Raw genomic sequence first — 15379 nt, 5'->3', positions numbered from 1 at the left:
TACCCAATTCAAGGTGGTGGACATCTATTTGGACTCCGGCAACCTTATTATGGTGGGTATGAACAGGGAGCTCCGCATGCTGCGGATACACAGACACAGTATCCGCATTGAGAGTGTTTGGATACCTAGAAGGGTGTTGCCGAATTCTTGGTTAAAGTAAGGGGTATTAGAGCGATCGCTGTTATGTTATGCCCTGTGCGAATGAGGGGAATTGCAACATGGATAATTTTGGGTGTATAATGTGCTTGTGTTGTTGGCAATCCATATGTATACTATAGTCAATTAGGAATATTATGTTCTAGCGGATGTATGTGCTCTTTCTTTGTTACTCGGTTCGAACTTAGTTGTTGTGCCGTGGTAATCTTGTCAAATTTTTTGGGTTAATTGCGACTAGACCCCTATATTACCGCCTAATTGAACTTATTACCCGCGTAGTTCTATTGTTGCTGATAGGTCCCCTGAGGGGAGTGTTTCTGACCCTAGTTACAGGGGGGGGGCTATCTGCAACCATAATTTTCAATCGAAGGGTCAATCTGCAACAGTGGAACTCTCGCAGGTGGTCTATTGGAATTATTGAACTATAGGAGTAGCAAGTTCAATTTGGAGATTGTACAGGGTGTCTATATGCAATTAAACCCCCATATGACATCTGTTGAGTATGCACTTCCAGTTAAACGTGATGTGTTTGAGAACAGGATTGTACATAACTTCCATTTCATCTACCAGCATAAAGGCGTCCAGTATCAATAAATTTATGAAATACGGACCATGGTAGCCAAACTGTTTCCATGGCTACAAGGATACATCTGTATTGAGATGCAAAAGAACTACACCGAATATATGAAGCTCACTAAATTTAATAAAAAAAAAACAACAAATAAAACGGTCTCTCCCCAAGTCGATCACGGGGTTTTAGAATCTTTAGATGAAACGGTCGCCTAGCGCACAAAATATGTGATGAGGAGAGCAACAAGCATGAGCACGTAAGCTATCCCTTGATCTATTGCGTTGCCGTCAACGAACCGAGGAGTAGTTGCTCCTTGTCCATGAGCCGTATGCATTATTAACCCAGATAAGAAGAACATGAAGGAGAGCATCAACGCTGAAGAAATCCTCATGGAACCCATTTTCAGAAGAGATCGGAGATGAATTTCGAAGGAAACGACGATTGACGATCGATGATGAGAGATTGAAGAGTTGGCGGCTATATATAGAGGATTGAAGAGGATAGAAGAGTCGAAGGGCGATGATAGTGTCTGACGAGGCCGAGTCTAGTTGAAGACTTCGATGCGTTTCGTGGAAACATGAGAGATTTGACCGAACTGAATCGTCTAAGTTTGGTGGCGGCTTGACTAAACCTCGTAAACCCACGAGAAAAAGTTGACGGTAATAAGTCATCTAGAAGCTGACGTAATTAATAGGGGACCGGAGGAACAATGCACAACATAATAAAAATAGTTTTTTTTTCTTAAAAAACGAACGATCACTGTTTGCTTCAATCCTATAATTCCTATTATGTTTGTTATTCTAAGAAAATATATTCTATTATGTTCATTCTGTTTTATAGAGCAATTATAATAATTGTAGACTCCCAGCTTACTTAAACATGATTTCTTTAAAATTGAACACCCTTTAATAAAAACCCCCCCCCCCCACCCCCAAAAAAACCTTTAATAAAATATTATATTGTAATTATTAAATGACCCTTATGAAAAATTTAACTCTAAAGTTTGCTATTCAGCTTGGTATCCCCACTATATCAGTTTTGAGTGGTGATAGGGGCACACCCCTAACCATACCCTCCACCACACCTCCTCTCCCTCTATAGTGCATTGGGCCCCACATCAAATTTTTTTAAAAAAATTTGATGTGGGGCTCAATGCACTATAGAGGGAGAGGAGGTGTGGTGGAGGGTGTGCCCCTAACATTTCTAATCAGTTTTTAACGATGCAGAGAGAGTGATTGGAGAATTTTGCGATCCGAGGGAGTCCCTAGTAGCAACCTATGGCTATGGATCGGAGGTATCGTGGAAGTCTCCGAGAAGTCTCGGAGAGGGGATCGCTCTCTTGTGGCCCCCATTGATTTTTTTTTTTTCAATAAAGGCTCACAGTTTTAACTCAAAATCCTGTCCCCTTCCTCCACTAAACCACCACTGTAGTCTCCATTACAACCTAATATTTTAATTCAATTTTTAACCTTAATCCTTAGGAGGGAGGAGAGATGATAGTGGTAAATTGGCGATTTTAGGGTTTGGTTAGAGTTTAGATAATAATCATAATTAGTTAATAGTAGGTATTATTAGTAAGAGTTTAGTTAGAGTTAGGAACACTACAACAAATTGCACTTTTCCCGATGCTTATTCCCGACGCATGGTTAAATACGTCGCCAAAAATTATGTTTTTCCCGACGCTTTTAGTTAACGTCGGCAAAAAATATATTTTTCCCGATGTTTATAATTAGCGTTGCTAAAAGTGTATATTATTAGCGATGTTTTAACTTAACGTCGGTAAAAGTTATGGATTTCCCGACGTTTTTTCATTTTCGTCGGTAAAAGTATAGTTTTTAGCGACGTTTTATGATTAGCGTCGCTAATATTATGCATTTATCGCGACGTATTAGACTAACGTTGCTAAAAATATTCTTTTCCTAACGTTGCTAAAAATATCTCCTTGGCATCGCTAAAAGTTATATTTTTTACGACGCTTCCTTGTTTATCCGCGGTCGCCAAACCCCCAGCCCCCGAAATTTTCCCCACTCGTACAAGGAGGGAAAATTCCCCCTTTTATTTTCACGAAGAGCCAAAACCCCTACCCCCGTTCTCTCTCTCATCAGAAAATCGCCCCCATACAGTCCTCCTCTCTCAGACAGTCCTCCTCCTCCTCCTCCATCGCCGGCGGCCGATTCCTCCACCGATCTCCGACCACTCTCTCCGCCGTTTGCGCCGCTAGTTCTCGTCGCCGGGGATGGATTTCTACGGCCGCATCGACCTCCGTTCCTCCGGGTCAAGGGCGATGTAAGTCTAGGGCTTTTTTTAGGGGTTTCAAAGTAATTTCAAGAAAGTTCGTGATTTGCTCTCTGAATGAGGAGTTTAGGGCTAATGAATAATCTAATAGCAAAATGTAAATTTGTTGTGCTGAAATTATTATTTTTAATAGAATGTGTATTAGCAAAATGGAAGTTTAGGGTTTAGGAGTTTTAAGCGGCTTGTTGCTTTTGAGGGCAAGGAAATTGATACAGATTTGATTTTTCCTGTTAAAGCAAATTTAGTTTTTGTGAATGCAGGGTTTAGGGGATTTTAAGTGAACGTGGGAAAGTTCATGGTTTCTGGACTGGATGTAGAGTTTAGGGGTTCTTTGTGTGTGTTTGAGGGCGAGAAAATGGATATTGATTCGGTTTTTTTGCATGTTATTGTGAGTTAGATTTTGAGGATGAGAATGACCTGATAGCAAGATTGTAAATTTGTTCTGTTAAAATGGATATTTTTAATGTAACCTTGGGAGTTAAAAAGATAACTGAAACTTATCTTAGTGGAGGAAATTTGTTTACTAAAGACTTCTTTACCACGCCACCCCCACCCCGCCTCCAAAAAAAAAAAAAAAAACACACCCAACACACCCACACGCCCACACGCACATTATTTTCAGGAAAGTTAATGATTTGCGGTCTGAATGTAGAGAATACAGCTGCTTGTTGTGTTTGAATGCGATAAGGTGCATACGGATTTGATCTTGTATGTTATTAAAATTTTGGTTTTGAGGTTGGGAGTAGGCTAATAGCAAAAATGTAAATTGGTTTTGGTAAAATGTTTAACTATGTATTTTGTAAGACAGTTTCTTACTCCTAAAGTAGATAGAATAATCAACCTGATCTACTAGAGGAATTGTGTACTAATTTGAAATTTTATGATATGTTGTCTGAATATAGATTTTAGGGCTCCTTGATGTGTTTGAGCTCAAGAAAATGGGTAAAGCTTCAATCTTTACGCTATTTTAAATTTACATATTGAGGATGGGTGTGATCTAACATAAAGAATGTAAACTTTTTTCTGTTAAAAATTTTAAATGTGTATGTTTAGATAAAAGAAGAGTGAACATAAACATACTGGAAACGAATTTGTAGCAATGTTGAATTCAAGCTTATTCTTTTCCTTTACTTTGTTGAGATTCTACATGGTTTAGCATCTAAAAGGCAAAACTTTAGTAGAGGCGCCTGTTGCATTGGCCTTAATGTTTGGAAGTCATCACCGGGGTCCTTAATGGACGTAGAATTAACATGATTTATTTGTTTAATGATGTTCAAGCTTTGAACTTCAGTTACAATATTCAATTATAAATACTTTGATTGTATAGAGGAGGAAACTAGACAACTGCCATCTACCTTGTGGTCTAATTGCATATCTCTTATTAGATAGATCTTTTATGGATTTGCAAGGTCATGCTTACTGATTCATTATGTTTATTAACATGGATTTATAATGTGATTATGTGCAATTAGTATCACGATGTGTATCTGTAATTCCGTATGGTTTTTTTAATTTCTAGATTGGTAATGATATGTATATCATCTTGGAAACAGTTTTGGCATGGCACCTTGGGGGAAGCAAATATAATATTCTCTAGTCGACATCCAAAGGGAGAAATTACAACTATAGTAGAAGGAAAGGAGAAATCTGTTGCTGAAACTCCATCAGAGTCTGAATTGGAGCATGAACTAAGATCCTTGGTCTCAAATGGGCACAGTATTTCCATGGTATTCATTGAAGTTCGTAACAGCTCTTCCTTCGACTTTGTTACATGTGTGTTATATTTGTCAGTTTTGTTCTCATCCATTATTTTCCATATACCAGCTCTTCCTTCGACATAGTAGAAGGAAAGGAGATGATTTGTATGAATTTGTTCCACTTGAAATGTCACATCTGTGTAGTTCTAGGCAGAGTAACATGTGTTTGTTTCTTTGATGAATTACTATAATACATTTTTTTGGCACCAAAACCCTGATATATTGTTTTCTCTTGTAATATGTTCCTTTTATTCTCTTGTAATTGTTTTCTCTTCTTTCTACAGATGATTCTGTTATGTCAATACCAACAGCAAAGGAATATGTTGAGCCATGGGTGAATGAGTGCAGAACCTTACCACTTTCTTTTCATATACCCTTTCAAAATGTACGAGCTCTGGTTCCAGATCTTGCAAAGCTATGCTCCTTTCATATGTGTTTTTTTAACTCTTTTTTTCTTGTAATATAATCACAACAAACTTTCAAATTTTTTGATTTGGGTCTTCATTTGTTGATTTTCTTTATAATTGGGCGAACCAAGAGAAACCCATGTTCTCATTTTTCCTGTTAGTTTTGATTTGAGGGTCGATTTGAGGCTCGTGGATAAGAACATCAAAGTCATCATGTTATTGTACCTGTAGTTAACTTAATTTTGCCTCAATATGTTTTGCTCTGGTGACTTAATTGTCAGTCGATAGTCCTATTACAGGTATACCAAAGTTAACTTTCTCTTTGATATGCAATCCTACATACTTCTATCTTCCAGTTAGAAGCCTCAGGAAATGCTAAAGTTATTTATATTAAGTGTTCCATACTTCTATCTTCCAGTTGGTGCATTTGTTTCTACATTTATCATTGCCAAACTCTAGTGAAGCTCTGAAATGAGTTTCTTTCTCTTAGTATTCTCCATCTGTGTCTGGGCAAGTACCATTTGGCCCATGGCTCTTTAATCCTTAGTGTTTGCGGAGAAAGTTGCTGTTTTCATTGCTATCGAATCTATTACAATTTTAGTCGTTACAATAAACTCGAATAAAATAAAAAGTTGATCTTTTTATAAGATCTCCTTACACAATAAAAATAAAAAAGTTTACAACTTTATCAAACAAACGCAGAGATCGTTTATCGGTCTTCTGCTTGCGTGGGATCTTTGCCTGTGCCGGGGTTTATCTGTAGACTACCGCCGATCAGATCTGATTGTTGAAAAATTGGGCAGAGCTTCGTTGATTCGCGAAGGAATCAAGAAACCGTAGCGTTTATCTCGGCAACGGCGAGATAATTGTTCTTCTTAAGATTATCGCAACGGGATAATCTTAAGGAACGGACCCGGAGAACTACAGATCTGACGAGCTCCTCTTCTTTATGCCGACGAACTCGATCCGATCTCTCTTCCTCCTCTCTGAAATTCGTGCACCTTCAGTCTTCAATCCGGCAGGGCTTTGCCTAATCTCCAAAATTCCAGATCTGAAAAAAAGAGGCTCCAGGGGCTGTATTTGTAGGCTTCAAGGAGATCCGGGCGGTTAAAACCGCATAACGGGCATTTTTAGGGCTTGGAGACACCTCTGGGTGCCAGGGTGTCTCAGTGAGGCCGAGACACCTTGGGGTGTCTCGCTTGTGCCGAGACACCTCGGGGTATCTCAACTCAGGCTGAGACGTTCTTTTCCGTGCACTTGTCCGTTTCCGCCGTAATTTCTTTGTCCGAACTCGGATTTGAGTGATTCAAAGTGCGTTGGAAAGCCGACGAGGAGTTCTATAAGGTCCAATGATTAGATCATCTGTGGAATAAATAAGACACGAAGGGTATTTCGTCGTTTGTGAGCGACACGAGGTTCCCGATCGGTTCGTGTCTTTGTTATTCTGAAACTCTGTTATTTCACGTAGTTCGTCGATTCGCTTCAAATGTTCACCGACATTAATCAAGCTTCTGTGAACCAGATAGTGACGTTCATCATCTTTTCTTAGCGCTGAGCTGTTCATGGAGACCTATAGGCAATTTTTGATGCCTACAGATACCCCCTCCAAAGCGTTCCATACTCGTTTCTTTTATAGAAGAGGCTGGAATACTTTGGATGTGATTGGTCCAGCTTTCGATCGGTGTAAAGGACCTTTAATTAGCTTCAACTCTTGGCTCCTTCGATTTTCAGTCTATTCGATGCTTTGACGAATAGCTGAAGTCCTTCCGGCGCTGCGTTTATCGTCTGGCCGTCTTCGGAGTCTCAAGTTTACTACCGGTGAGTTGAGTTTGGCTCGCGTCATTGAATCGATTTAGAACCGACCCTTTCTGTCACATCGACTCTTTCATTGCAACACATTGATTGGCGTTGACCTAGGGTTACGCATTGACCGACGTTGACCTTAGGGTTTTGAACGTCGTACGTTGACTTTTTGTATCGCAACACGTTGATTGGCATTGACCTAGGGTTACGCGTTGACCGGCGTTGACCTAGGGTTTCGGATCGCCTGGCGTTGACTTTTTTTTATTGCAACGCATTGACTAGCGTTGACCTAGGGTTACGCGTTGACCGGTGTTGACCTAGGGTTTCGGATCGCCTGACGTTGACTTTTTTTATCGCAACGCATTGACTGGCGTTGACCTAGGGTTACGCGTTGACAGACGTTGACCTAGGGTTTCGGATCGCCCGACGTTAATACAGTTTATACTTATACGTTTGTTGGAGTATACACAGTTTAAGCTCTTGAGATATTAGAGCATGGCGGTCCTAAATGTCAGAGTTGCAGGACCAACTATGAAAGTTGATTCATCTACATGTATGGATCTTATCCTGAAGTTGTTGGATGCTCAAGTCACGAGACCAACTAATGAAGATGGTGCGTCAATGACTCGCATTTATAGAATTTTTGGCAAATTATCAGCCATCAACGAGTTTGATTAGCCTTTATCGACTACCGTTTGAGTCGGGCTAGCATGCAGATTGTTTTAAGTCCGTTCCGCATGTAACGTTAAGCTAAAAGAGTTAACCCTTTTAGTGCTACGATATTGAATACGTAGACTTCGTCTTTCTTCTATGAAAAGACTAAACAACGACGTGTATCAGACGTAGACTTAGGATTTTTAGCAAATCCTCAGCCATCAACGGATTTGATATGCCTTTACCGACTACCGTTTGAGTCGGGCTAACAAGCGGATTGTTGAAATCCGTTCCGAATATGACGTTGTGCTAAAGGAATGAACTCCATTAGACTTGATGCTACGACTTCGAATACATAGACTTCGTCATTGTTACGGGAATAGGCTACCCGACAACGCGTGTTAGGCGCTGACTTACCCTTAGGATTCAGGATAAAAGTTCCCAGACTCGGATTCTGGTGTCTTCTTCAATCGGTAAAAGACTAAACCGGTAACGCGTATTAGGCGTTGGCTTATCCCTGCTTAGGCTTCGGGATAAAATTTTCCGTACGTGTAAAGTACGGATTCTGGTGTTATTAATAACAACCTGCCACAATATTGAATATGTGGACTTTTGTCCTTTTTACGGTTAAGGACTAACCGGCAACGCGTATTAGGCGTTGACTTATCCCTTCTTAGGATTCGGGATAAAATTCCCCGCGTGTTTAAGGTGCGGATTTTGGCGTTATGAATAACAACCTGCCACAATATTGAATATGTTGGCTTTTGTCTTTTTTACAGTTAAAGACTAACCGGTAACGCGTGTTAGGCGCTGACTTATCCCTACTTTTTACGGTTAAGGACTAACCGGCAACGCGTATTAGGCGCTGACTTATCCCTACTTAGGCTTCGGTACTTTTTACGGTTAAGGACTAACCGGCAACGCGTATTAGGCGCTGACTTATCCCTACTTAGGCTTCGGTATAAACTTCCCCGTGCGTGTGAAGCACGGATTTTGGCGTTATTAATAACAACCTGCCACAATGTTGAATATGTGGGCTTTTGTCCTTTTTTTACGGTTAAGAACTAACCGGCAACGCGTATTAGGCGTTGACTTATCCTTTCTTAGGATTCAGGATAAAATTCCCCAGATTGGAATTCTGGTGTCTTCTTCAATCGGTGAAAGACTAAACCAGCAACGTGTGTTAGACGTAAGCTTATCTCTATTTAGGAGTCGAGATAAAGTTCTCTGTGCATAGGATGTACAGATTTGAAGTTGAGAATTGTGTCTTTTCTCAGGATAAAGACGAACCCAAAATGGAAGAGGAAAAATTTTATATTCTATCTCCCGGTACCGAAGAGGAAGAATTTTATATTCTATCTTCAATTGGAAAGGAAACTCGAAGTGAGATCTCCACCCCCAGAATCCGGAAAGATAAAATTACGAGTGTGATCTCCACTCCGAGAATCAGAAAGATTCAAGTAACCCTAACTTTTATAGGATTGGTTGCTTGATCCAAGAAAAGAGTTCCTCATTTATTGAGGGAAAATTCCGATTTCGACCCTAATTTTTATAGGTTTGGCTGAAAAAGAAAAAGACGAAAGTCTTTCGTTTATCGAAAGGGATAACTCAATCTTAGTCTTAATTATCTGCAGGTTTGACTAAGTGAAGTTGGAGACAATCCTAACTTTTATAGGTTAGATTGCTCAATTTGAAAGTGGACCTCTCGTTCATGGAAGGAATCGAGAGAGGAATCTGGCTTTGGCCCTAACTTTTATAGGTTTAACCTGAAAGCAAAGGGAGTGGAATACAAGTAGCAGTAGAAATATTGGTTTGTACTAGCCACTTGATGGAGGATTTTGATGTTAAGTGATCAGGACTTAACACGTCAAGCTTTGAAAATTGCCATGAATTGACGGATAGAAATTTTAGTGGACCCACCGCCAATTGATTTGATCAGTGAGGGATTTTGTGAGGAAGATTGATCTGTCGTCAAACACCAATAGGAGTTTTGTGAGGGAAGATTGATCCAACGAAGCGATCGAATCTCGTCTCAGCAAAAGAGTGTTCGGAAATCACAGTGGGGGTTTAGTGTTTATCACTTTGTTTGTAATGATCGGGTTATCCCTAAGAAAATTACATATAGTATTTTTTCGGGAACTTCCCGTTACATGAATCATCTACCCCCAGCTTCTTCGCGAAACTGGATTTATCATTGCATTCGGTTACATGATCGGGTTATCCTTAAGAATATTACATATAAAAATTCTCCAGGAATTTTCCGTCAACGGTAGGAAACAGTTTAGACTTATATACCTATTGGAGTATCAGGGAGCAGTTTAACCTCTTATACCGGTCGGAGGATTGAGAATCAGTTTATACTCTTATACTTGTCGGAGTGTAGGAAGGAGCAGTTTATACTCTTATACTTATCGGAGTGTTGCCGTTCTCGTTTGGCTTATCCTAGCATTATGACGCCGGCTTCGACCAAGGTCTGAATACTATTCTTTAAAGTAAAGCAAGCATTGGTGGGATGAAGGATTCTCCTGTGGTACGCGCAGTACCTCGGGTCCGTAGTATTGTTAGCTTCCTCCTGATTCGTGATGGGTGGCAGCTTGATCTTGTTGTTTTCAAGAAGGGTCTCGAAGATGGTTGGAACGTCTTCGTCCTTGAATGAGTATTCTTTTTGGAGCCTCGGATCCGAAGTCTTCTGCTGTCTTCGGGGATGCTGTTGCGACGTCTGACTAACGTCAACAACTGTTATAGGTACCATCCCTTCATCATGGGACACGAGACTCGAATTCAGAGGGTTAACCATCGGTTGGTTTCTTTCGACCTTTCTCCTTCTGAGAAAGCGTTCGGCCTGTTCTCCGCGCACCTTCAACTCTTTCCAGGTATTAAGCGGCTCTACTCCCATAATGTCCAAGATGTTAATGGACAAATTGTTATGACAAGTCTGCAAGACGAATTCCTCCATGACGGGATTCTTGCAGTTCATTGCCTGATTGCGGAAGCGTTTGATGAAGGTATCCACCGACTCTCCGTCTTTTTGTTTCTCATCGAAGAGTGTCCTGATCGACACTTCGGCGTCATCATCGAAGAAATGAGCGAGGAACATGCTCTCCAGGTCCTCCTAGCTATTGATGCTTCCGGGCTTGAGACGGCGATACCAATCGAAAGCAGGACCGCGAAGGGTGCCAACGAATGACCGAACCATCAAGGCTTCATTGCCAGAGATCATACCCAAATGGGACTTGAAGTAGATCAGGTGCTGAGAGGGCGAGCCATTCCCGTCGAATGGCGTGAAGTTGACCAGATTGAACTTTGCTGGATACGGGATCGATTCTCATTCTCTTGGGTAAGGACACGGAATCCCTGTCTTCTTCACCTCTCGAGCAGACATCAGGGCGTCAATTTTTCTCTTGAGATCCTTCATCTTTTCGTCCTCATCTATATTCTGTTTTGGACAATTTTCGAGAAGAATAATGCTGCCACCCCTAGTGTTATTATCTTTGGCGGAACCACCACCAATGTTGTTATCTGTAGGGGGTGCATTTGAACCACACCCAATATTTTTGGGAGGTGCGTCGGCCATGATGATTTCGTCCACTTCTGGATCGCTGTCAATTGCGACGTTCTGGGTGCGACGGCTGGATTCAACTCTGACTTGATTGGACAAAACCCGAATTTGTTGATCATGCTCTTCCCTCATTCGCATCATGGCTATTTCCATTTCGAACTTGAAGTTCTCTTTTTGTTTGGCCAAGGCATCCTCAACCATTTTAGTGACCTCTATTTCCATTTCGAACTTGAAGTTCTCTTTTTGTTTGGCCAAGGCATCCTCAACCATTTTAGTGACCTATTTTGTGCTAATCATCAACACTTCGCGGGATTGACCTAGGCTGGATACCGTTTTGTCAGAAGCGACTGCAGAGTTAGCATCTGACACTTCATCATCCGAGGATAATCCTTGATTCATCCTCTGATAGTCCCTTTGTCTAACGGTTCCCGACCGTAACCGAGTTATACGTTAGGATATGTCCGAAAGATGACGAGGATTGAAGTTTCGCGTTGACTTTCCCTTATCAACCATATTAACTGTGACTTCTGGAAGTTCGTCATCTTGCGCAGTTGGACTTTTTCTACAGAAACGCATTGGCTTGGTCCTGGGCGTTCTGGGGGAGATCCTTTCAAATACTGAGACCCTCTGTGGAGTGGTCTTAGGGCAGCTACACGCTGATAATATTGCCCTGATAATTTTAGTACACGGATAATAAGAGTCCATTTCTCGGGTACCTTTCTTTCAAGATTTGTTCGTACCCCCAGTCCGATAGTACAACTCATAGGCATGATTGCCGGAGCAACGTATCGTATGCTGGCACGACTCCTCAGGTATAACGTCGTCGTCTAACGAACACGTTTCCTTCTGAGGATTCGTCGTCTTGTCGGTGCTCTCAAGAGTCGCACGTTTTGAGTCACGCCTTCGTGAGCGTGAGACCTCAACAGGCTCTTGGATAATGACTGGCAGTCCGAGGCGGTCAGTTATAGGAGCTTTCCCATTATAGGAAGGCTCTGATTTATTGGAAGGGCGAGTGCGACCCCCAACTCGATGAGTTGCTCGGGGTTCATTCATCATGCCCAAGCGTTCTTTGATTGGAGCTTTACCTTGATCCTCGTGCAAAAGACCCATGCGTTCCACTATTACTTTCTTGCCTCTGGATATGTCCATATTGTCGCGGAGCTTCATCGGAGGTGCGGGATTAAAAGGAGTGAGATCTGAACTTGATGAAAGCTGGGAGCCAGCTTTGGATCTGGAATCGACCGAGAGACATGACTGATGTCTTTTATCGGGTAGGGGCGCTGGCTTAGCCTTCGACACCCAAACCTGCTTAGATCTTGGTGATTTCTTGATCACCTCTTCCCGCTGCAATTCTCGTGCCTCTCGCACAAGGATCTGGGTGTGCGAAATAAGTGCATGGCGCTTCTGGACGCGCTCCTCGAGGGTAGAACGTGTTTGTTTGACCTGAACCCATTTGTTAATTAGAGGTTGGGAGGAGGGTCCCGATGCTTGTTGTGGCGATAGCTTAGTCACTTGACGCTTTCTGAACTCCCAATCCGCTTGGTAACGGAGTCCATCCACCTGATCCAAAGCCTTGGCGAATTGATGCGCGAGGCGTTGGCGTTTCCTTTGACGTGCTCTCTTTGATAAAGTTGGCGCGCCTTCAGCAGTCGGCTCCTTGATCACGAAGGAGTTTAGATCTGCAGATCTGGTCTCATTGGATGCCGGCAGACCGTTGCAAGGTACGATTGTAGCATCGACTACAGGGAGATCGACTTCTTAGGTCTTCAGATCTGGAGACCGACGGATCTTCTGGGAGGAGGAGATCTTTCTGGAGGAGGAGGAGGAGATGTACTCTTCAAATTTATGCAGGTCGAATTCGTACTCGACCTTTTCAGCCACTGGGATCTTGATCGTCGGCTGCGGCATGACAGCTTCGGCAGCGAAGCTGTTGGCTCCCACTGTGGTCGCCGGTTTGTTTGCGGAGAAAGTTGCTGTTTTCATTGCTATCAAATCTATTACAACTTTAGTCGTTACAATAAACTCGAATAAAATAAAAAGTTGATCTTTTTATAAGATCTCCTTACACAATGAAAATAAAAAAGTTTACAACTTTATCAAACAAACGCAGAGATCGTTTATCGGTCTTCTGCTTACGTGGGATCTTTGCCTGTGCTGGGGTTTATCCGTGGACTACCGTCGATCAGATCTGATTGCTGAAAAATTGGGTAGAGCTTCGTTGATTCGCGAAAGAATTAAGAAACCGAAGCGCTTATCTCGGCAACGGCGAGATAATTGCTCTTCTTAAGATTATCGCAACGGGATAATCTTAAGGAACGGACCCGGAGAACTGCAGATCTGACGAGCTCCTCTTCTTTATGCCGACGAACTCGATCCGATCTCTCCTCCTCCTCTCTGAAATTCGTGCACATTCAGTCTTCAATCCGGCAGGGCTTCGTCTAATCTCCAAAATTCCAGATCTGAAAAAAAGAAGCTCCAGGGGCTGTATTTATAGGCTTCAAGGAGATCCGGGCGGTTAAAACCGCATAACAGGCACTTTTAGGGGCTGGGGGGACACCCTTGGGTGTCTCGGCCTTGGCCGAGACACCTTGGGGTGTCTCGCTTGTGCCGAGACACCTCGGGGTGTCTCAACTCAGGCTGAGACGCTCTTTTCCGTGTACTTGTCCGTTTCCGCCGTAATTTCTTCGTCCGAACTCGGATTTGAGTGATTCAAAGTACGTTGGAAAGCCGACGAGGATTTCTGTAAGCTCCAATGATTAGATCATCTGTGGAATAAATGAGACACGAAGGATATTTCGCCGTTTGTGAGCGACACGAGGTTCCCGATCGGTTCGTGTCTTTGTTATTCTGAAACTCCATTATTTCACGTAGTTCGTCGATTCACTTCAAATGTTCACCGACATCAATCAAGTTTCTGTGAACCGGATAGTGACGTTCATCGTTTTTTTTAGCGCTGAGCTGTTCATGGAGACCTATAGGTAATTTTCGATGCCTACACTTAGTTGACTGTCCAAACCTGAATGATAACAAGATTTTTGACATTGTTAATTTCAATTTAAACAACAAGCTCTATGTTTTCAAAACTTGCTACAAGTGCTTTAAGTCGCAAGGACTTACTGTGCTTCATGTATGTTATTACCTGTATTTGCTTAGTGTTTTTTGTTTCTTGTTGTTTTAGTTCCAAAAATTAGCTTTGGCTGTGATTTTGCATCCCGATTTTCTGAGATTTACAAAAAATAAGAACTGAATGTTTTCCCTTTTTTATGTAACAGTTGAAATAAAATAATTAACTACTTGGTTGGTGTCATGAAAATTCCCTCTAGCAGTTCTTCGGTCGCTGCATCCTCCATCTCAGACATCCAAGCTCGCTGCTGGTGAAGGTAAGGTTATCCAAGCTCGCTGTCTGTACATAAGATTATATGTTGTGCATATATGTATGGATATATATATGTATGTCTATATGTTGTGTATGTATGTATGTGTATTCCATATTTATCATCTTTTTAAGCAATGATACATGGATAATTAGTATGTAAATGTTAAGAGGAGGTATTCTGGCCATTTTAATGTTAAAACATTTCAATGTTAAGGGATAATTAGTGCAATTCGACGACTAAGTGTAGCCTTAAAAAATGTGTAAGATGTGGGAATTTTTTTTACATATTCTCACACCTGCAATTCTATTTTACAGGTCAAACTGATGCTAATTGCGCTTCTATCTGAATCTGAACTTAAGAGTATCTGATGCCACAATTGAGCTAATCTTAGATAAGGTAGATAATGTTTTTGAATGCACTACTAGTAAACTATCTTGAATTGCTTTGATTGGAAAAATTTTCATGTAAATTTTTGTTCTAACCTTGTGTCATCGTGAACAGACATTCGAGGATGCTGATGCGAACCAGGACGGCAAGATAAAGAGGATAATGAAAGGCGTGTGCTATAAAAGGCAAGATAAAGAGGATGCATGGTTATCTTTTTCTATCGTTTTATTTCTTGTAATGCTATAAAAGGCTATGCATTAAATAGGATCTAGTAGTGGTTAAAACTCAAATTGATGAGTTTTCTGTTTCAACACATTTTCTTCAAAATAAAATGAAAAATAAATCTGAGTAACACTAGAAATAATTATCAAGAAGCGACACAAATACCATTTACTGTTGAGCATGGATGTCAA

General features: G+C 41.4%; 1 protein-coding gene across 1 annotated transcript in view; it reads left to right on the top strand.

The window, feature by feature from the left end:
* LOC109837080 (FRIGIDA-like protein 4a) overlaps window positions 1-15156 on the top strand; it is a 30271-nt gene extending 15115 nt beyond the window's left edge. The window contains exons 4-9 of the mRNA XM_020405167.1: window positions 616-740; window positions 2686-3013; window positions 4576-4749; window positions 14529-14582; window positions 14894-14975; window positions 15081-15156. Coding sequence (XP_020260756.1) covers window positions 616-740; window positions 2686-3013; window positions 4576-4749; window positions 14529-14582; window positions 14894-14947 — 735 coding nt within the window. The 3' untranslated portion in view covers window positions 14948-14975; window positions 15081-15156. The remainder of the gene's footprint in view (window positions 1-615; window positions 741-2685; window positions 3014-4575; window positions 4750-14528; window positions 14583-14893; window positions 14976-15080) is intronic.

The sequence above is a fragment of the Asparagus officinalis genome, chromosome 1 (assembly GCF_001876935.1).
Source record: "Asparagus officinalis chromosome 1, Aspof.V1, whole genome shotgun sequence".
Lineage (NCBI taxonomy): Eukaryota > Viridiplantae > Streptophyta > Magnoliopsida > Asparagales > Asparagaceae > Asparagus > Asparagus officinalis.
This window is presented reverse-complemented; position numbering and strand designations above follow the sequence as displayed.